This window comes from Cyprinodon tularosa, unplaced genomic scaffold, assembly GCF_016077235.1.
Source record: "Cyprinodon tularosa strain WSP-4 unplaced genomic scaffold, ASM1607723v1 ctg40, whole genome shotgun sequence".
Classification (NCBI taxonomy): Eukaryota; Metazoa; Chordata; class Actinopteri; order Cyprinodontiformes; family Cyprinodontidae; genus Cyprinodon; species Cyprinodon tularosa.
In genome coordinates this window covers 2,560,580-2,582,508 of record NW_024039119.1, presented here as the reverse complement: position 1 = coordinate 2,582,508, position 21,929 = coordinate 2,560,580, and the positions used below count along the sequence as shown (strand labels likewise).

General features: G+C 41.7%; 2 protein-coding genes across 4 annotated transcripts in view; one reads left to right on the top strand and one right to left on the bottom strand.

The window, feature by feature from the left end:
- srgap2 (SLIT-ROBO Rho GTPase activating protein 2) overlaps nucleotides 1-21,929 on the bottom strand; it is a 115,080-nt gene that overhangs the window by 51,146 nt on the left and 42,005 nt on the right. For 2 of the 3 annotated variants that reach the window (XM_038298045.1, XM_038298046.1), the window contains exon 2: nucleotides 8,631-8,823. In XM_038298045.1, coding sequence (XP_038153973.1) covers nucleotides 8,631-8,823 — 193 coding nt within the window. Of the gene's footprint in view, nucleotides 1-8,630; nucleotides 8,824-13,531; nucleotides 13,593-21,929 lie in introns of those variants that run through there. The other variant, XM_038298047.1, reaches the window with a different exon arrangement.
- LOC119791761 lies at nucleotides 5,345-6,999 on the top strand. The gene is made up of 2 exons (XM_038298048.1): nucleotides 5,345-5,602; nucleotides 6,164-6,999. The coding sequence occupies exon 2, from the start codon at nucleotides 6,181-6,183 to the stop codon at nucleotides 6,982-6,984; it is 804 nt and encodes a 267-aa protein (XP_038153976.1). The 5' UTR covers nucleotides 5,345-5,602; nucleotides 6,164-6,180; the 3' UTR covers nucleotides 6,985-6,999.

The following is a 21,929-nucleotide window of genomic DNA, read 5'->3' as shown; positions in this document are numbered from 1 at the left end:
CTGAATGGACCGCAGCATGTGAACAAACAGAGTAACTCTAGTTGTCGTTTTTTCCCTCCCCCAAAACGCAACAAATACTTTCCAACTGTCTGAATATTGATCTGAGGTAGGGGGGCGTGAGCTGGGGGTAGGAATTGGGTTTCGTTTAGAGGAGCTATTGATCCCTTTTAGTCTGTGCTTGTGTGCCAGACGGAGCACAAATGTGGGGTTTGTCCCCAGCAGAAAAGAAAAAGTTTGTGATAGTTAAAAGACAAGAAGAGCAGATGAAAATAAGAGTAAAGAAAAGCAGAAAGTGACAATTGAGATGGCCTTTGGTAAATGGGGAATAAAAACAGGAAACGAGACAACCTAAAGAGGGCCAAAGATCCAGTCTTTCTCAAATGTTTCCCATCATTTTGTAACATCCAGTCGATTTAAAGTCCGGAGAAGGCTTCCTGTTTCTCCAGAAATTATTTAATATCTTCAAGTAAAAATAATGTGCATAAAGTGTCCAAAGAGAGGACTTTCCCTCTCGTGGAACTTTTTCATATTTTGCTTTTTTTTTTTCAGAATGAAAGGGTTTGAATCATCAAAATTTTTTAATGAAAAAAAAAAGAGAAAAATGGTTAAAAATAATGATGGATTTTATAAAGGGAAGAAAAAAAGAGCTTCCAAACTGACTGGACCCACTGTGAAACGAATGAAATGTGATTTAACCATATTTGTTGCTTCAGTACCTTCTGACACGCCCAGGGCGAGCACTGCCTGACATGTAGAATCAAGATATCCTTTAGATAAAATCTGTCCGACAACTTGAAGAGGGAAAAGAGATCTCAAAACGCCACACATCTTTCTAAAGAAACATATGAAGCAATGAGAAGCAAATGTGTTAACATCTATCGGTCTCAAAAAGGGTCTTAAAGCCTTTTCTCAAGCCGACCACGGCCATACCTTCCACAAAACAATTAGGAAACCTTTTCTAACCTTCCCATGCATGGCTAACCTGCTGAAATTACTCCAAGATGCAGCAATTGCTGCTCCAGGTGGACACGACATGTAAAGTACTTCAGATGCTTCATTTACTATCAATGTTCACTATTCGATAAGAGGTGGTGTTCAGTTAGATGAGCATACCTCGTCAGACCAGCATACCCATAGTCAATACACATGCGCAAGACTTCAGATTTGCATTTATCCCTTCAGTTTTGTACAAAAAATAGACCCTAAACTACTCATTTAAGATGGGATCAAGTAATTAAATTCTTTTTTTCTTCTATTTCGAGAATAAAATTGTAACATTACAAAAATAAAGTCATAAAATTACGAGAATAAAGTCGTAACATTATGAGAATAAAGTCGTAACATTACGAGAATAAAGTCATAACATTAGGAGAATAAAGTTGTAACATTACGAGAATAAGGTCGTAAAATTTCGAGAATAAAATTGTAACATTACAAAAATAAAGTCATAAAATTACGAGAATAAAGTCGTAACATTATGAGAATAAAGTCGTAACATTACGAGAATAAAGTCATAACATTAGGAGAATAAAGTTGTAACATTACGAGAATAAGGTCGTAAAATTACGAGAATAAAGTCGTAAAATTACGAGAATAAAGTCGTAAAATTACGAGAATAAGGTCGTAAAATTACGAGAATAAAGTCATAACATTAGGAGAATAAAATCGTAACATTAGGAGAATAAGGTTGTAAAATTACGAGAATAATGTCATAAAATTGCGAGAATAAAATCATAACATTATGAGAATAAATTTGTAAAATTACGAGAATAAAGTCATAACATTAGGAGAATAAAGTTGTAACAGTATGAGAATAATGTCGTAAAATTACGAGAATAAAGTCTTAACATTACGAGAATAAGGTTGTAAAATTAGAAGAACAAAATCATAACATTATGAGAATAAAATTGTAACATTAGGAGAATAAAGTCGTAACATTACGAGAATAATCACGTAAAATTACGAGAATAAAGTCGTAACATTAAGGGAATAAAGTCATAACATTAGGAGAATAAAGTCATAATATTATGAGAATAAATATTACACAAATAAAGTTGTAATTTTAAGAGAATAAAGTCATAACATTATGAGAATAAAGTCATAACATTAAGAGAATAAAGTCATAACATTAGGAGAATAAAGATGTAACAGTATGAGAATAATGTCGTAAAATTACGAGAATAAAGTCATAACATTAGGAGAATAAAGTTGTAACAGTATGAGAATAAAGTCGTAACATTACGAGAATAAGGTTGTAAAATTACAAGAGCAAAATCATAACATTATGAGAATAAAATTGTAACATTAAGAGAATAAAGTCATAATATTATGAGAATAAAGTTGTAATATTACACAAATGAAGTTGTAATTTTAAGAGAATAAAGTCATAACATTATGAGAATAAAGTCATAACATTTTGAGAATAAAGTTGTAACATTACGAGAATAAAGTTGTAAAATTACAAGAATAAAGTTCTAACATTACGAGAATGATATGAGTTTATCATATTTACAATAAATAAAAATCTTCAAGAAGAAAAAGCAAACAAATAACTGTAATATGATTGGACTGGCTTCCATTCCATCAGAAGCCCACACAGAAACACAGGACTATCCACTTTGACTCCTAAGGGCCATTCAGACCAATAATTAGTCCTGCTTTGGACTGTGTGAAGAAACCAGGGTACCATGAGAGACTGTTTGTTTGAAAACACAGCAAAAAGGCAACAGAGATGAACAACTCTGTCACTCAACAATCTGTATACATATATCAACTAGCAAAGTAGAATGTTAAAAAAGTTAACCAAAGCACCTCCTTATGTTTCTGCCTTGAGGCGCATTTCTTTCTAAGCCTTGAACTGTCTGGTTTCTCAATATGTAAAATTTGTCTAGAAATTTTAGAAGTAAAACCAATGCCCTGAACACACAGCTCACAGAAAAGCACAAACTACAACAGTGTTGTAGTACTGAAGTCCAGTCTGGTCTCAAATCGGTCTTAAAATGCTTTTTCTTAACATTGCACACTCTGGATTTTATCTAAATACCAGACAAGAGCAACACTGTGAAAATCTGAAATGTATTTGTTACTTTCTTTGATACCTTTTTTTTTAAATATAAAATGCACTAATTCACATCCAAACACTAACCTAACTCACTGATGATCCTATTTTCGGTACTGCAGCCATTTATACAACAAGACTCCAATATTTGAATTTGGAGAAAAACACAATTTCCCTAGAATTTGAGAGAGATTAGAATAATCAGATAATATAAATATGTCATACTTTTACTGAATGCTCCTGTCCTGAAGAAATTATGTAAATGCAAATCCCTTTTTTGGCCCACAATGGAGATATTCACTCTCTGCATGTGACCCATCCCTTTAAGGGAGCAGTGGGCTGCCACTGTGTGGCGCCCGAGGAGCAGTGTGAGGTTAAGGGTCTTTGCTCAGGGAGCCAGAGTGCAGGGGATCGAACCAAGTACCTGCAACCTTCTGAGAGCACAAGCGCACTACTCTAACCACTAGGCCAACACATTCCTTGTGTTAAAATCAATGAAATAAATAATGGATTTATTCATTACCTCTTAGCCTTAAAAATCACAGCCATTCTTGCTGCATGAAAGTCAGTCATAACACTAAGGTGATTAGCTAACTTTCATTATGCGATTTAGAAAAGGAGGCAAAATAGTTAAAGGCACACTATGCAACATTTTTCAGTTAATTAATGTGTTCCATAACGTTTTGGAGGATTAAATGAGTCATTTCAGGTTGAACAAAGGTATTCTCGGCCGCCCTGGTGGTCTGTGGGGGAAATACCGCACTTGCAATTGCAGGAGCACCGACCCGCACCCACAGGCTCAGAAGTCTCGCGAGAGTCGGTCTTGCTTTACGGCGAGAACTGCTACACGCCCCCAGTTAAAAGCATGCTCGTTGCTAGCACAGTGGCGATCTTTGTGCAGCGCTGCTTTCACACTGGACGCAGCAAAAGCAGCAAAATCGCGTCTGCTGCTTCATTTTTACTGCTTGTAACATTAGGAGAATAAGGTTGTAAAATTGCGAGAATAAAATCATAACATTATAAGAATAAAGTCGTAAAATTACGAGAATAAAGTCATAACATTAGGAGAATAAAGTTGTAACAGTATGAGAATAATGTCGTAAAATTACGAGAATAAAGTCGTAACATTACGAGAATAAGGTTGTAAAATTACAAGAACAAAATCATAACATTATGAGAATAAAATTGTAACATTAGGAGAATAAAGTCGTAACATTACGAGAATAATCACGTAAAATTACGAGAATAAAGTCGTAACATTAAAGGCACACTATGCAACATTTTTCAGTTAATTAATGTGTTCCATAACGTTTTGGATGATTAAATGAGTCATTTCAGGTTGAACAAAGGTATTCTCGGCCGCCCTGGTGGTCTGTGGGGGAAATACCGCACTTGCAATTGCAGGAGCCCTCGGCCCGCACCCACAGGCTCAGAAGTCTCGCGAGAGTCGGTCTTGCTTTACGGCGAGAACTGATACATGCCCCCAGTTAAAAGCATGCTCGTTGCTAGCACAGTGGCGATCTTTGTGCAGTTATCATGGCGGAACCAGCGTGAAAACAGCGAAAGCCCATGTCGGAGCAGGCAAGAAAGAGGAAAAGGGCTCCGGACAGAGAGAGGAGTCGTACACGGGTGAACATCGGGCAAGCTTTTTTCCGAATTGCGAGAGCTAAAATAAAAAGAAGGCTGCAAGGCTGACGCGGACCTCGCGTTTCTGCTGATGCGATTGTAAGTAACATTGGAATGGTTTCTCTCTCTCTGTGTGCATGTTCATACTTTCACTGTGTTAGTCATTCGTTGCGTTCGCCTGTCTGCTAAGCTCAAAACAACCGCGCCTGGCTTGACGGAGAAACCAGGAGAACAGCTGTGTATATTTACGACAGTGCACTTTTACTTTCGCCCTCTGGGGGGAGCCTCGCTGGAAAATCAACACCGGCGGTTGCATAGTATACCTTTAACCAAACATGTGCATTTCTTGACTATATTTTAATCAAATATTTGATTAAAAAAGTGAAGAGTATAAAATAGAGAAAGAGAGATTTATATTTTAAATCTTAATGTGAAACCTTGATTGACCTGAAAAGGACTTTTGATCATGTTTCACATTTTATTGTGACGCCAAGTATGGGGGGCTGGTCTTGGTATCGGCTCAGTCTCGGTTTTCGGGGGTATCTGTCTGTGACAGTGTACGTCACTTCCGCAAAAGCGCAATTCATTTAGGGTAGTTAGCGCCATTTCTGTGGGGAAGAGACAGCAGCAACAAACAAAAGAAAACTAACAGAGAGCAGACGTGTTCTAGTTGCTTCTGTGGAAATAATGGGACACTGGTGCTGCGTCAAAGGATGCAATAGTAATTCTAAACAGAAAACAGCAGATGGGGCCGTACGGTTTTTCGTATTCCCCACTTGGAAAAAAAATACGGACCGCAGACAGAGGACTTAACAAAGAGGTGTCGGGCTCCGTGGGTCGCTGCTGTAAGAAGGAAAGACATCACGTTTCATAAAATATCTCCTCATGCTCGTGTTTGCTCTCGGCATTTTCACAAAGGTAAGTCCTTATAAATATACACTAATAGAAATCAACACGCTGAAATGGTTTGCTTATAAAGTTGCAGGAGTTCATGTAAACCTACTGAAACATGCTGTGGAAGAGAAGCGGAAAGTGATGTTTGTTTTATTTCTTTTTTAGACCGCTAAAATTTAATAAATAATGCATTATCTGTATATAATCATTTACACAATCTGCAATACAAATATATTTTTTTTATGAATAAATATATAGTATTAGTGTGTCAGTGTACATATAAAAACACTGTACATACCCACTCGTCAGCCAACTCACTGCATTTATTCATCCTGTGCAATCTACTTAAGTTTATTTATTATAATCCTTTGTTCGTCCTGTAAGCTTTTCAGTTTATTTATTTACCTCTGGCCTTACTAGTCCGATGTACTTGTGCTGTTTCAAATAGCAAATTTCCCCACTGTGGGAAACATAAGCATATCTTATTTTATAACTCATCTAATCTAATGGGCTCTGTTATTAAGGTGCTTTATATAGTGTTTTGAATAGATGTGTAAAACACTCAACCTTTCATCTACTTTGCAGGTCAACCCGCATATGAGATGATGGAAACTGACCCAGACTGGGCTCCATCCCTGCATCTGGGCCACACTGACATCAAACCAACAGACACAGACCGCTCTTTAAGACGTGGTTATCGGGAACAGCTGAAAAAGAATGCCCTGCAAGCAACTGAAACGGGGCTCCATCAGGCTGATGAAATCCTTCAGCGACAGGATGAAGTTACACATGAGGCGACAGAGAACCCTAACCAGCAACAGACTGACACGCAGAAGGCTGCTGAAAACGTTGGCCGGCCAAACACCAAGGATGACACAGAAGGTGGTCGTCAGGAAGGACAGACAGAATGTAACCTGTGTGTGCTCAGGTGTGCAGAGATGAACCGTCTTTTGGAAGAAAACAGAGAGCTGCGGCGTGAACTTGATGAGCTGCGGATCTCTGATGGCTTCTTTGGAGACAGTAATGAAAAAGTCCAGTACTATACGGGTCTACCAAACTTGGCAACCTTTATGGCTTTGTTTAATTTTCTGCTGCCTCTCATGTCTGCTCAAAATAAAATTCTCAGTCCATTTCAAATGCTTCTGTTAACCTTCATGCGTCTGAGATTGGATCTGCCCTCAAAACACCTTGCTTATCTCTTCTGTGTTTCACCAAAGACAGTGTACAGAACATTCAATGAAATGCTGTCATTTTTATATGCAAATCTAAAGCGTGCAATTGTGTGGCCAGATAGAGACACCTTGCACAAAATTATGCCTCATCAGTTTGTGGATGCCTTTGGACATAGAGTCACAGTGATTATCGACTGTTTTGAAATTTTCACAGAGAAACCAGCTAATAAATGAATGCCAGATCAAGTACTGTTTCAACTTTCTTCTTTTTTATTCTTCTTTTCACACAAATAGAATTTTGCTTTTTTTAAAGTTACTTTTGAAAAATAACAGCAAAACAAATATAAGTTTCACCATCACTTCAAATATTAACAATGTTTCTGAGGTTGTAAAAATGTGTGTACAATAAAGAGTGGATTTGAAATTTGAAACAAGTGTTGTTATTATCTTTTCAATCAAGCAGAGAATTTATGAAAATGCAATACAAAATCTCAAATACATAAATAATGCAGAACAGTGCAAAGCTTCAAATGTTTTACTTTGTCTTCCTCCCTCGTATATAGCAGATTGCTCTTTAGATTGAATTAGAAGATTTTCATTTTCCCTGGACTTGTTTTCACTGTGGTCTGTGGTCTTCCGTAGAGATATTACCTAACAGGTGATATCTGTGAAGAAGACTGCAGATCCCAGTGAAAACAGGCCTGGATAAAGTGAACAGCAAATACAGTGTGCAACTTATCAATGTGCAAAAATTATGACAAGTTTTTTCGTTCAGTCTGATGAGCAGCACAATCTACTCTAATAACTGCAGCTATCTGTGCAACTGCCCACAACATCTGCCTTGTCACTGTAATAATAATATATAATATCGTTCCCTAGCAGCTTTAGAAAGTTTGTCTGGGTAGGGTATCCGTTCAGTTTTCTTGTTCTTTTCCATTTAACTGATAATCCTCACTGCTGGCAGCGCTCTCCTCTTGTTTTCTGCTGTTTTGTTTTTCTTCCGCTCACCACAAAAATGGCGCTAGGGGGCGTGTCAGTCACGTGTCTGACAAAGACCGATTGTCTAAATAAGTTGCAAAGCCGCTCTGCTAACATGCGATTTACAAAGGTGTTGTGGGTTTTTTTATCACTGTCACTTGTGAAAAGTCATAGGGGTTAGATGCAGATATGACAGTAAAAGCCCAGCTTCCTTTATCTGCAGCAGCTCTGCCAGGTTTGTGTGTGCATGTGGTTTATGATTAGCTAGCACTTCCCATAGGGCAACAGCCTGCTCTCTCCTACTAAAAACTGCCAGACAAACTGAATCTGCATAAACTTGTGCATTTTAAAGTGCATCTCTTATATCCTATCCTGCAGAAGGGAAAAAAAAACAAAATAGAAATGGAAGTCACAGATTCTACTGAAAAAGGCCCCCATGTTGGAGCAAATTTCCCCATACCACAAAAAGCTATGAAACAGCCACAGCATAGAAACCCTACCTGCCCCTTTTTGGCAGCAGATTCGGACTCTTATGTGCAATCAGAGGAAGATAAATATATTCAAAAGGAAAAGTACCTATAGGCTAAAGATCCTGAACTTTCTATATTTCGTTTTTGGTAAATCTAATCCAGGGAGTAATGCAGGATTTAGGTTAGAAATTCAGCAGCATTATTAGGACATCAGTCACCTCTCTGTGCGTTTCCTTTGGTTTCATTTCCTCGCCTGCTGCCTCTACTTCTGTATTGTCTCAGGAAGGAAGCCAGCAGTTTGTTCAACATTATGTTGCTCAAAAAGGCTAAATAAGGAGACTGGCTATTTTTGGCACACATCTACGTGTGCAAAGCATCAACCTGCTGCTCTGCTTAATTGAGTGCAAACATATTGACTGTTCCAGTGCTTACTTTAGTAGATGGTCCTTGGTGCTGCGTGTCTTTGTGAGGAACCTCTCAGCCAGTTTCTCCAGGTTGCGGCTGTAGTCCATCTCGATCTCGGCCTTCTTTCTGAAGAAGTCCTGCAGGTCCTGAAGTAGCTGAACCCGAAGCTCGCATTGCTGGTCCAGACACTTGAGCTGTTCCACCAACTGGGCTCGAACCTCTGCGAAGGTGGAGAGAAGAGGGTTGTGAAACTAAAACTCTTTGCCAACTTTGTTGTGGTAGCTGCAATATAAGAGTTTTTTTTTTTTTTTTTAAGAAAGTAGAAGTCTTTTGCTTTTCTTTCCTTTTTCACATTTAATTGAATATAAATGTTACCTATTACGAAAATACGTATTATGAGGAAACAAAATAATTTTCCAACAGTAAGAAAATAGGGAGTTTGGCTCATCCTTTCAAAATAGTTTGATTTAAGCCACCCTGGAGGATGTTTGAACACAAACTGGCTCTTTAAGGGATCTTTTTTATTTTTTTGTTGTCTGGAATGAATAGGTCACACCAAAACGCATCTGTTTAAATGCATCTGTTTTAAGAAAAGTCAGGGTTTTTTTCACATCAGAACCGATGTGTTGAAAGCAGATTTCCCTGCTCAACCACAAAAAGACAAATTCCGTTTTTCTGAAAACATTTCAAACATCAACACTGTTCCATTTGACTCCTTTTATTGATAATGGCGTTCACTGTGATTTAGCAGTAATTGGAAACAGATTTGTAACTGTCTCCAAACCCGATTATCATTAGCTACGTTTACATGGACACAACTAATCGGATTGAAGGCCTGATCAGATCAAAAATGTTTCATGTAAACATGTCAGACTGAAGATTCTAATCCGATTCGGTCCGATCGGTAATAAATTTAATTCCGAAAGAGAGAGGTGGTTTTTGCCGATCGCCATTCTGATTGGCGTCCATGTAAACACCCATTCGGATCTTAAGAGTAAAATAATCTTCCCTGCGCATGTGTGCGACGTCAGCGTGACGTTTTTCCGCCTTGTCAACAACAGGAAACCACCGGTCGCTCTCGCTCTTGTTGTGAACAACATGGCGGGAGGAGTCTAGGAACGCCGACTTATACACTCAAGTTCATTTAAAGCTGCAGGAAGCAGGAATTTATCCTCTTCCTCTTTTCTCTCTCCACAGCCCACTCGCTCTCCCACGCCGGTTCAATCGCTCATTCTCTACATTTTCTCTCGGACATTTCGCTGCCAAGCGCTTTTTTCCTCCTCTCTCCTTTTTTCTTTCCGCTCGCTCTGAGCGCATCGTTTGTCAGGCCTCCCAAAAACCAGACGCAGACAGAACTGCCAAGTTTGGCAGGAAGTTCTGCGCATGCTTAAAAGATTTAATCTGATCCAACGCTTGGTACATGTATACACACGTCATGATCGGATCATTTCATTTAGTGTCCATGTAAACGGAGATTTTGAATTTCCGATCAACCAAGGTTTGGATCGGATTGGGGAAATTTTGCGCATGTAAACGTAGCTATTGACTTTGACTCAATAGCTGTTCTTGAATATCTGTATATCGTAGCATGGTGTTTTTTTTTTTTTTAGCTAATTAAGCCTACTTCGTGTTGATAGACAGGTTCTACACAACTTATTTTCTGTGTCTAAATGTCAGTACATAGTTCTATATGTGTTTAGCTGGTGAGCCCAAGTTTAATGACAGTTAAAGGGACAGTGTATAATTGGGCTTTCTATTGGTAAAAATCAAGTACTTCTTTTATGAATAAATATCATTCCAAAGTCTAATTACAATGGCATAAAAAATTAAACTGTTACCAAAGCTTAGTATAAATAGTTTCTAAATACACAGACGGGGGTGCAGGCAATAGAAGTCGCCATCTTTGATTATGGTAGCTGAAAGGGGACAAACTTGTTAGCCTTGCGTGTTTTGCCTGTATATGGGGACATGCTGTCGGCGGAGAAGTAGTATGAAACAAAGACAACCATAGATTGTTTAGCTTTTTCTGATGAAACGGAGAACATTCCAGTGATAACCAGAGCATACATCATCGTAGCTTTCACCATTCGGAGGCAATTCATAAAGAAGAAGAGTTTGAAAACACACGGAGGTTGCAGAGGTTCTGCTTAGCAGAAATTATACGAAGCTTTCATTACAAGCTGGACAGATAAGATAATTCAATATATTAGTGAAGTTTTGGGCGTTATGTTAAAAAGATGGCATTGTAGTCCTGCAACTACTCTGTGCCATTGGCAGAAACAGCTAGCTTGTTTGGTATCCAATGCTAAACAGAAATAGGTCAGATTGCGATAGAAGTCTGACCAGCAGCATTTGTAGCTATTAACTATTATTCTACATTCAGACTGCAAGCAGCAGAAACAGCTAGTTTACATGCAATGGTTGACGCACATCAAGGCATGCTTATTTTGAGCAGCAGGAGCAGTGCGTCTCAGCAGCTGAAGCAGCGAGTCATGAGTTTTGGAGGATCTGACGCGTTTGATGCTTCAGCTGCTGGGGTTGGAAAAATGTAACATTTTTGCTACTCGACGCGCCACTTCAACCAATCAGCGAAGTTGATCTGGGAGCTGGCAGGGAGGGAGACAAAGCACTGCTGATGCAGAGCACTATTAGCATTCTCCTGAAACAGTTTATTAACACCTAAATTAACTTAAAATGTCGAAACCTGCAGGTAAAATATGTTGGGTTTTATCATTCTGGTGCCTGCCGTTTGGATTACGTATGTGAAAAATACCTTCATGCCACTGCGAACAGTAGCGGAAAACCGTGAAGAGAAAACAGTGCCAGAGGATGCTGTTGAATGGGATTCCGACTGACAGCGTACCGCCGATGTACGGGGTCTGAGCGGCTCACACAGAGAATTCATATTTGAAGGCAGGATCGTAATCTGGATGAACTGACTGCACAGCAGGGGTGGAACGGTTTACAAAATCCAGGGTTCGGTTCACGGTTTCGTGGTCACAGTTTTCGGTTCGGTGTATGTTGATTGTTACACCAAAAATCCCATAAAAATTAATGAAATTAATGAAAAAATAAAAAAAAATTAATGAATTTTAATTATTTTTAATGATCCTCGGAAACCCTGGATCATTTCCGCATGTTTTGCTGCTTTGAATTTAATCATCTCACGCATGCCCTCTACGATCTCCAAGGAACTCAGAGCGGAGCGGATGGGAGCCACAGGAACGGAGTGCTGACGGAGTATGTGGGATTTCGGGGTTAGCATGACATGTTGGTCATGTTGCTGTTAGCATTAACAAAACGTGTTGCACAATGCTTGCACACTGTTGCACTTTTATCCACGACTTTCTTTCAGCCATCATCGTAGGTCACTCTAAATGCAAAGTGGTCCCATACAGCAGACCTATAAAGTGCTGCTGGCGCGTCTTCCAACTCCTGTTCTTTCCCACTCGCCATACCCACACAATTCTCCACAACAACTGATTTTTTTCTGCCACACCCGTCTACGCTGCTTCGCTTCTTCTTCTTCTTGTTTACTACTGGTGGTTGGCTTTGGTCGCAGTACTGCCGACTTCTGCTCTGGAGTGTAAACGCTTCACCTATGAGAAAATGGAGCAGCGCGTGACCCGAACGCAACTCACACGAACCGAACCGAGGCAGTCGAACCGAACAGTTCGGGCGGTTTTCATAAACCGTTCCATCCCTACTGCACAGATGAAGTTTTCAGGACTTTCTCACTTAAAAAAAATATTAAAACTACTTTTTACCCACTGATCACAGCAAATATAGCTATCATTGTTACAGGCAAAGAAAGGATACGGTATGTCCGCCCAACCCGCATCAGACCCACTTTTCGACCGCACAGCTAGAGATCAGCAAATTACAACTAAACTTGTACAAGCATCAAAAATTAAGCAGAATGCGCGTTTTTGCCGCTCCTGCTGCTTGCGGTATGAACGTAGCATTAGCCTTTAGGACGTTGACGTCATGTTTATGACACTCTGCGCTTCCGTAGCAGTTGTTACGCGTTTAACGGCACGGCACCAGAGCAAGCTTCTCTCTTGTTTGCAATTCCTCTAGCCCACCACTAGATGGGAGTAAATCTAACACACCAGGGCTTTGGAAAAACAGTTTTATGCTAAATGTATTTTTATTATTTTGGTTATCTTCTATTCTCATTTAAATTTGTGTGAATATCTGAAATATTTAAATGTGACAAAAACAAAAGGGACAAACAGGATAAATATACGAGGGAACATGATTCATTGCACTGTATTTTATGTTTACCTCCTGAAATTCTGACATAAAGGTTTATTTTCTCCTTAATGGTATGTTATTAACTTTACAACAAGGGATACAGCTATGACAAGGGGTAAAGCAGGACTATCATTAGCAGAAATAACACAACTAGCCAGACGTGTCCTACCACTGAAAAAAAAAAGAAACACCTGGAGCCGGGAGACTTGGCTTCATGAGCGTGCATCATCATGTTTACAGCCAACTCTAATCATATGTGTGTGTGAAAGATATCCGATATCCTCTTTCATCTCCAGAGGCAACCATTTATCCTCGCTTATCACTTTTCATTTTTCCTCCTGCCTCCATCCCTTCTCCTCCTCCACTCCATGCACCGCGGCTGCTCTCCGGTCTGGCCTCAAATTAATAGAGTGCTCTCAATGCAGACACACTGAGAAACCACATTCAATCACTGGCAACACAAACATCCCCCGGAGAGGGCTGCCCACTGCGGGTAACGAGACCTCTGCAAAACACACGCACATATATGTAGGTAAAAAAAATCAAGGGCACTGACACACACGCACTGAAGCCGTGCTGACAGATTAATGCTCACTTTGCAGTCTGCCAACGCAGAGGAGCATGAATCCTGTCTTGAGTTGAGAAAACAACACGCAGGCATCCTTTCCTACCTTTGCAACGCTGGCCGTAGAGAAAGCGGACAGTTTTGGCCTCCATACTTGCCGCGCTGCAGTCTGTAAGTCCCACTGAGCCACACGGAGGCTCTCAGAGACCCAGCCGCCTGACACGCCGGCAGTGATGCAGCTTTTGTGTTTACCAGCTGAGAGTGCAGTTTCTCATTATCACAAAGAGAAGTGGAATATCTAAATGTGTCTGTGACCGTGCCGCTCTTCCCTCCTCTCTCTGACACCCCCATAGACATGGACCTAAATGTCCTTTCAGAGTAGTTCACTCATTTCTTTTTCCTCTTTTTTTAGTTTAAAAAAAAAGCCACTACAGCACCAAATCTCAAATAAAATGCACGCATGCCTGCGTCTACGCTAATGACCTGGTGTGAAGATTTGCTTTGACAACATGTGTTATTGTCTCTCAGTGTGTTCACGGACATGTTTGTGTGTAATTTACTCGTGGCGCAGCGCAGCCAGTGATAGGGAGTGAGTCAGAGTCACGCCTCCTCAAGCTGTGACACAAAACCTCGAGATGGTGGCCTTGTAATTAGCCCCATCCAAAACAACAACAACGCAACGCCTCAGATTGGAACAGACCCCCCAATAAATAGGGAGTGTGCGATGGGGAGACGGCCAGCATGTGGCAGTCATGCTGGAGACAGCTGGAGGGGTGGAGGACGTCTTGAAGAAAATATGCAGGGGAATGCTCTTAATTAGTCTTAAAAAAAGGCTCCTAAACGACATTGACTTTAAGTGGTACAAAACTGTGCTATGCTGCTAAACCTAAACTCTTCACATGTGATATAGATGCACTGATCAGACATTTACTGGCTGATACTGGGTGGCTCTTTGCTTTCAGGTCAGACCAGGATGGGTAATAAACAATCTTACAGTAGTAGCCATTCAAAATTTCCCCACTTTCCTTGATGGGCCCTTTCCTGGTCCCCTACAATTCATTTTTTAAACATATATATTTGTACTAAAATATTAAATTCAATTCAGTTTATTTATATAGCGCCAAATTCACAACACATGTCATCTCAAGGCACTTTACAGTTCAACCAGATCATACAGTTAAATTGATACAAAGTTTTCTATCCAATGAAAACCAGTTGATTGCATTGACTCATTGACTCAAATGCAATCCCTCACACTAAGCATGCTTATAGCGACAGTGGAGAGGAAAAACTCCCTTTTAACAGGAAGAAACCTCCAGCAGAACCAGGCTCAGTTTGAGCGGCCATCTGCTGAGGCCGACTGGGGTTCAAGGAGACAGAAGCAGAGATACAAAAAGCAGCTATAAAAGGCGGCCCCGTCCAGGAAACACACAGCTAGGCAGACCAGCTCCGAGCCAGTTCCCATGCCAGAGGATGAAGAGAGCACATCCACTCAGTCACGGTCAGAGAAACAGGACAACACTGGAAAAACAGGCCGATCTCGAACATCTATAAACAAGGGTGTTGATGGAAGCAGCACAGCTGATGTTTCTTTCCAGGATGACGTCACAGCCAAGGCCTTCTGTCATGATTTGTGGACAACAAAGGGGTGATAGAATGATTCTATACGGTATTTGGTGCTGGTCCTTCAGGTCTCCTAATAGGGTGAAAATGGCATATTTGCTGTTCTATGAGCCCTAATGCAAACCTGGTTAAAAGGCCTAGAATGAAACGACAGGTTTCCTTCCTTTTATGGTATGATCATGAATATTTAGATGAGCTGTGTGCTGATTGGTCGGTTTACAACGAGCAAAGCTGCTGAGCAAAGATGCATCATAGCAACAAGCACTAAATCACTGAAACATCAAATTGTTGATATGGTAGGGTGACCAGACGTCCTCTTTTTCCCGGACATGTCCTACTTTTCATACCTAAAAAAATGTCCGGGGGGAATTTGAAAATCGTCCGGGATTTTGGTCGACTACAGTGCAACAACTGTGGCCTAACGCACATGAGACCCACTTTTTGACCGCGCAGCCAGAGCAGCAAGCTGCTTCAGCCGCGCACCAGAATTAAACTTGTACCAGCAGCAAAAATGAAGCAGCACGTGCGTTTTTGCTGCTCCTGCTGTGTGCGGTCTGAACGTAGCATTAGAATGAGTAGCTATGCCTCGTCTGTTCCTGTTTGGCTGTGACGCCATCAACACCCTTGTTTATAGATGTTGGAGATCGGCCTGTTTTCCAGTGTGGTCCTGTTTCTCTGACCGTGACTGAGTGGATGTGCTCTCTTCGTCCTCTGGCATGGGAGCTGGCTCGGAGCTCGTCTGCCTGGCTGTGTGTTTCCTGGACGGGGCCGCCTTTTCAGCTGCTTTTTGAATCTCTGCTTCTGTCTCCTTGAACCCCAGTCGGCCTCAGCAGATGGCCGCTCACACTGAGCCTGGTTCTGCTGGAGGTTTCTTCCTGTTAAAAGGGAGTTTTTCCTCTCCACTGTCGCTATAAGCATGCTGAGTGTGAGGGATTGTATTTGAGTTAGTGAGTCAACGCAATCAACGGGTTTTCCTTAGATAGAAAACTTTGTATCAATTTGAATGTATGATCTGGTTGAACTGTAAAGTGCCTTGAGATGACATGTGTTGTGAATTTGGCGCTATATAAATAAACTGAATTGAATTGAAATTAATTTGGAACTTTGAATGAGCCAAGCTAACCTTAGCTCCATTGTTTATACTGAGGAAACTGGGGCTGTTAGCTGCACAAGGTAGAAAACAGAACCTTCTCAAGAGGAGAGATTTCCTAAAATTTAGCCAATAGCAGGCAGTTTACATTCTCATGTTGGTTCCACCCTAAAAGTGACAATAGTTCACATGAGCGCAAGGAAACATGTCCACAGGCGAATAGGAGAGAATCTACAAGGATATAAAAAGCACAAGAGTTGGGATATATTAGGGGGCTCATGGTATTGAATCTACACATATAGAAAAAATGTGTGGAGAGTAGTTTAAATGCATGTTTTATATAAAACTGCTCATATATTTTATATGTTGGCAGCATTCTGACTTCATGGTTATAGTTCTTGGAAATTCGATCTGGTAAAAACAGGAATCAACAGAAGTCCGATTTTATTTCTCACATGATGACAATGAAAAAGAATGACCAACTGGTTTTACTTCTAGTTTGTTGCTCTGTAATGGTCATCATCCTGAGTAAGTCCACAGGATGTGAACTGGAATGGTCCCCCCCCCGACACGCACACACTCGCACAGAAAATCCCGTCACATTTTCCAGGCAGATGAGAGCAGGTCTTAGTAGAGCTCTGCGATTCTACTTCACCAAAGCGTTCCTCTCCCCTTGCCTCCCTCTGTGCCTTCTTGTGTCTCACCTCCTCTGTCAGCTGAATCTACAGGCTGTCTGGCTCAGTCTGCACGGAACTTCAACACGCATCGCTCACTCTTTTAAACCAGGGGTAATAAATCATTGGGAATATTTCTTTACCTTAAAAATAGCTGCTTATCTCTATAGGAATCATTATTATTATTAGGGAAGTATAACACTGATTATACCACATTAATAACAATCATTATTTGGGTTTCTTTTCACTGCAGCCACTTCTTTCCCTTTGACAAGCCGTTTGCTTTAGTCCGAAAAGACGCAAAGATAAAAAATAAATAGATAATGGAAGGAGAAAGCAAACCAAATCAGATTGGCATGGCCACCATGGATCATAGTTACTACAATTCATTCTGGAAGCAGGTTTAGGCTATAAGGCTGTTACTCCGGGTCGCCTCAAAGCAAACCAGAGCTCGGCATGTGGCTGCGAACAACTATGCGGATGCATGGCCCAGAATATAATACAAATAAACCAGAAAATTTATCCGAAGTCTGCAACAAAGTCTGGCATGTGACAGCCTTTCCTTTTTGGCAAGCACAACACGAAAGCTAAAAATAATTTCCCCGCATAGTTACGTCTTCTGGCTTGGTGTAGCTGCAAAGCAAATTTATGCCAGGAGCTTCAGGCTGGAGCTGACAGGTGAGACGATCGCCCTGGATTCTGCTGTGGTTCTGGCCTACATACAGGAGACAAACACGCAGCTCAGACGTCTCCTTCATACCTGCAAACGTTATCAGCACAGCACAGACTTCCTCTGTTTGGACGCAACCTATCCAAGCTAAAACTGACTCCTTTATTACCACATCATCACAGCAGACACAGTGCTAATACACACCAACACATATGTGACAACTTTTTGCAAGTACACGTGAAGCCTCTTTGAGACATGGCTTGAAATGGCAGCGGAGGAAATGTAACAGATTGGAAAACATCCTCCGCACAGACAAACCGGTTGATTTAAAGGACAGCTGTGGTATAAAGAGATGTAATGTTATTGCAATGACATGTTTGCAATGACTGATTCAAAGTAGGGTCAAAGAATGCAATTTACAGTGAAGGTTGAACACATGATGCTCAGTGGCGCAGTGGGTGGCACTGCTGCCTTACAGCAAGAAGGTTCTGGGATTGATTCCCGGCCTGGTGCCTTTCTGCATGGAGTTTGCACGTTCTCCCTGAACATGTGTGGGTTCTCTCCGGGTACCCTGGCTTCCTTCTACAGTCCAAAAACATGACTGTTAGGTTAATTGGCTTCTCTAAATTCTCCTTAGGTGTGTGTGAATGGTTGTTTGTCTTTGTGTCGCCCTGCGATGGACTGGTGACCTGTCCAGGGTGTAACCCGCCTCTCACCTGTAGACAGCTGGAGATAGGCACCAGCCCCCCCTCGTGACCCCAGCAGAGATAAGGGTGACGAAAAATGGATGGATGGAAGGTTCAACACAGATCTGAGTCAGACGTCAGGAACTTAAATCGGCTTAAATTTAAAAGAGGTATGTTTAGAGCCTCCAAACCTAAGAAGTGTCTGGCTTGTAAAGAATGTATATGAGAGAATCTATAGGTATACTAGGTGCTGTAGGTGAGGGAGGCCTTGTGCTTTGAACCATTTGCCTCCTGCGGAGGGGAATGCAATTCTAACTTAACGTTGAAGCTAAATTAAGTAGAGATTGTTCTTTTCAAAATGCCACATGAAATACGTATAACTCCTTTGTAGTTATTGGAATAAGATTATGTCAAAATATTGCAATATTTCGATGGAAAATGGAAACAATGGAACAATGGAAATTGTTACGGATTCAACAACTACAGCTGAAAGGATCTTAAATGTAAAAACATATTATAGGCATACATCCATCTTCTTACTTTTAGATAAATCTTAAACCTCCAGCCGCAAGGGGGCAGTGCACCATCCAAGAGTCTATTACTCAGCTGCTCTGCCACGGTTTGAAAAGTTTCCTTTTGGTTTTCCAAAGGTATATTATCATAAAAATCGCAACATATCGCCTCACTTATGTATTGGGATAAATCAAAATGCGACGTGTTTATGGTGATACCTATTGTATCCCCTAATTCTGGCCAAATCACAAACTTATTTAGTGTGTAGATAGGCATAACTCTGGTCACTACATGGCATTAAAGGAATACAATCATTGATATGTGTTAAATCTACATCAACAGGCATTTTTGGGATGGATATGCCCCGTTTGCTGGAATGAGACCATTATAGATTTGGAAGACTTTACAACACTAGTCTACACTAGGGCTGCGTGGCAACACGCTGTCATTGTGATACTATTGTTAAATGGTGACATTGAATGTACCTACAGTAGTAGCCATTAAAAATTTCCCCTCTTTCCTTAAAGGGCCCTTGGCTGGTTTTGGCTGGTCCCCTAAAATGTCCTTTTAGACAAATAAAATATTCTTTCTGTCATGATTTGTGGACTTAACGATATAAAGAGAAGTGTTATCTACTGGTCAGACCCTTTAATTCAGCAAAAAGCTGGAGTCAGAGTAAAGAAATATTCACGCCCATGAGAAGGCCAGTGGCTGGAAGTTGGAGGGGATTCTGCTGCCATTGGGCTGGCTTTTGACTGCCTGCTACTGTAAGCAACTTTTTTCATGATTTTTATTCCTTTATCCCATTTTCCTCCTCGTTACTTTAGTATTTCAACGATTTTTGTTTTATACACAATCAAGTGATGGCTAGATATACATTTATATCAGAATAAAGCAAGCATTGTAAAGTTTCCTTTTATACACACACTTTAAACTTATTTCGGTCAATACAAATTACCTGGTAAAAGATTATCTTTGCAGAGGCAAACCCTTCTAAATGGTCTCTCCTTTTGCCAGGCTAATGGAAACACCAGGCAGTAAAGGTATTTGAAGCAATAGTGTTGTAAATTTTGATTCCCACCATTTTACTACCCAACCCTTGCCTCGGGTACCAAGCTCTTACCACTAGCTACAATAATCTGTATAATGTAAACCAATCTCTAATAAATTCAAATAACTCTCTAAAGGTAGCTGCCAACTCGGAGCGTAAGTGAACATAAACCTTGACAGGTAATATCTAGGGATCCTTGTGATATATTAACACACGTAAAGGTTCAAAGACACCCGACCAGGTGATGTAGCTACAAGCCTGGTGGAACATTAGCTCTCTTTTGTGGTTTAGAGAGCGCAAGCTCGCATACCCGGCGTGTTTATGCAGCAAGGCCTGGTCTTTGTTGCTCCGGGGGCTGATACTGCAGCATAGACTACACGGCTGTGGAAAAGAGAAGAGGAGGGGGGGGCGACTGGGAATGGTTTTTCAGTTGTACCACTGTGAGCTTAGACTTAGACTTAGACTTCTTTATTTGTCATTTTGTATGCACAGGGTGCATACAGAACGAAATTGCGTTACATACAGCTTATGAACGTTGCATTGATATTTCACAATGGCACGAGTTATAGAAAAATACAAAAAGTGCAGCAGTGGTCAAAGTGTGAACAGTGCAGAGGATAAGAGACAGTGTGCAAGTTGCAGTGGTTCAGTGCAAAATGGCATTTGTGCAAAAAATGCGTTATTGAAAAATACAATGAGATGAACAATTTAAAGGGCTAAAAGTTAAAAGTTCAGCAGCATTTGATGCCCGATAATGTGCAATAGGTGCAGAGTTCGGATTGTGGATCAAAGGTTCAACAGTCTGATGGCAGTGGGGAAGAAGCTGTTGCACAACCTGGTGGATCTGCAGCGGATGCTGCGGAACCTCTTTCCAGAGGGCAGCAGGGAGAACAGTCCATGGTGGGGGGTGTGAGGGGTCTTTGATGATATTACGGGCTCGGGACACACAGCGCTGTGATGAAATGTCCTTAATGGAGGGAAGAGGAGCCCCAATGATTCCTTCCGCTGTCCTCACCACCCTCCTCACATTCTTCCAGTCAGAAGCTCTGCAGCCTCCACACCACAGAGAGAGACAGCTGGTCAGAACGCTCTCTATGGTGCTTCTGTAGAAGGTTGTGAGGATGGGCGGGGGCAGGCGGGCTCTCCTCATCCTCCGCAGAAAGTACAAGCGCTTCTGTGCCCTCTTCACTAGAGATGAAGTGTTTACAGTCCAGGTGAGGTTGTCCGTGATGTGCACCCCCAGGAACTTTGTGCTGCTGACCACCTCCACAGCTGAGCTGTTGATGAGCAGTGGAGCATGGTGGGGGCGGTTTTTCCTGAAGTCGACGATGATCTCCTTCGTCTTCTCCACGTTCAGGATCAGACTGTTTTCACTGCACCAGTCCACCAGCTGCTCCACCTCCTCTCTGTAGTCCCGGTCGTTGTCGTCCCTGATGAGGCCCACCACCGTGGTGTCGTCCGCAAACTTCACGATGTGATTGGTGGTGAACCTGGGGACGCAGTCATATGTCATCAGGGTGAACAGCAGGGGGCTCAGGACGCAGCCCTGAGGGGAGCCCGTGCTGAGGGTGATGACATCAGAGGTGTTCTGACCGACCCGGACTGACTGAGGTCTGTTGGTGAGGAAGTCCAGCAGCCAGTTTCGAAGGGGTGTGTTGAAGCCCAGATGTTCCAGCTTTCCCACCAGGTGCTGTGGGATGATGGTGTTAAACGCTGAACTGAAGTCCAGGAACAGCATCCGCACGTGGGTGTTCTTCTCCTCCAGGTGGGCCAGGCTCAGGTGAAGAGCAGAGGAGATGGCGTCCTCAGTGGAGCGGTTTCGCCGGTAGGCAAACTGGAACGGGTCGAGTGTTGGGGGGAGACTGGAGACGATGTGTTCCTTTACCAGCCTTTCAAAGCACTTCATCATGATGGGAGTCAGTGCGACGGGCCGGTAGTCGTTGTAGCAGGTGACTTGAGGTTTCTTTGGCACTGGGATGATGGAGGCAGACTTGAAGCATGCTGGCACTGTGGCTTGCTCCAGCGAGGTGTTAAAAATGTCCGTGAGGACACCAGCTAGCTGACCTGCACACTCCTTGAGCACCCGCCCAGGTATGTTGTCGGGACCTGGGGCCTTCCGCGGGTTGACCCTCCTCAGAGTCTTCCACACGTCGGCTGTGTCAAGGCAGAGAACCTCCTCTTCCTGATGTGGGACAGC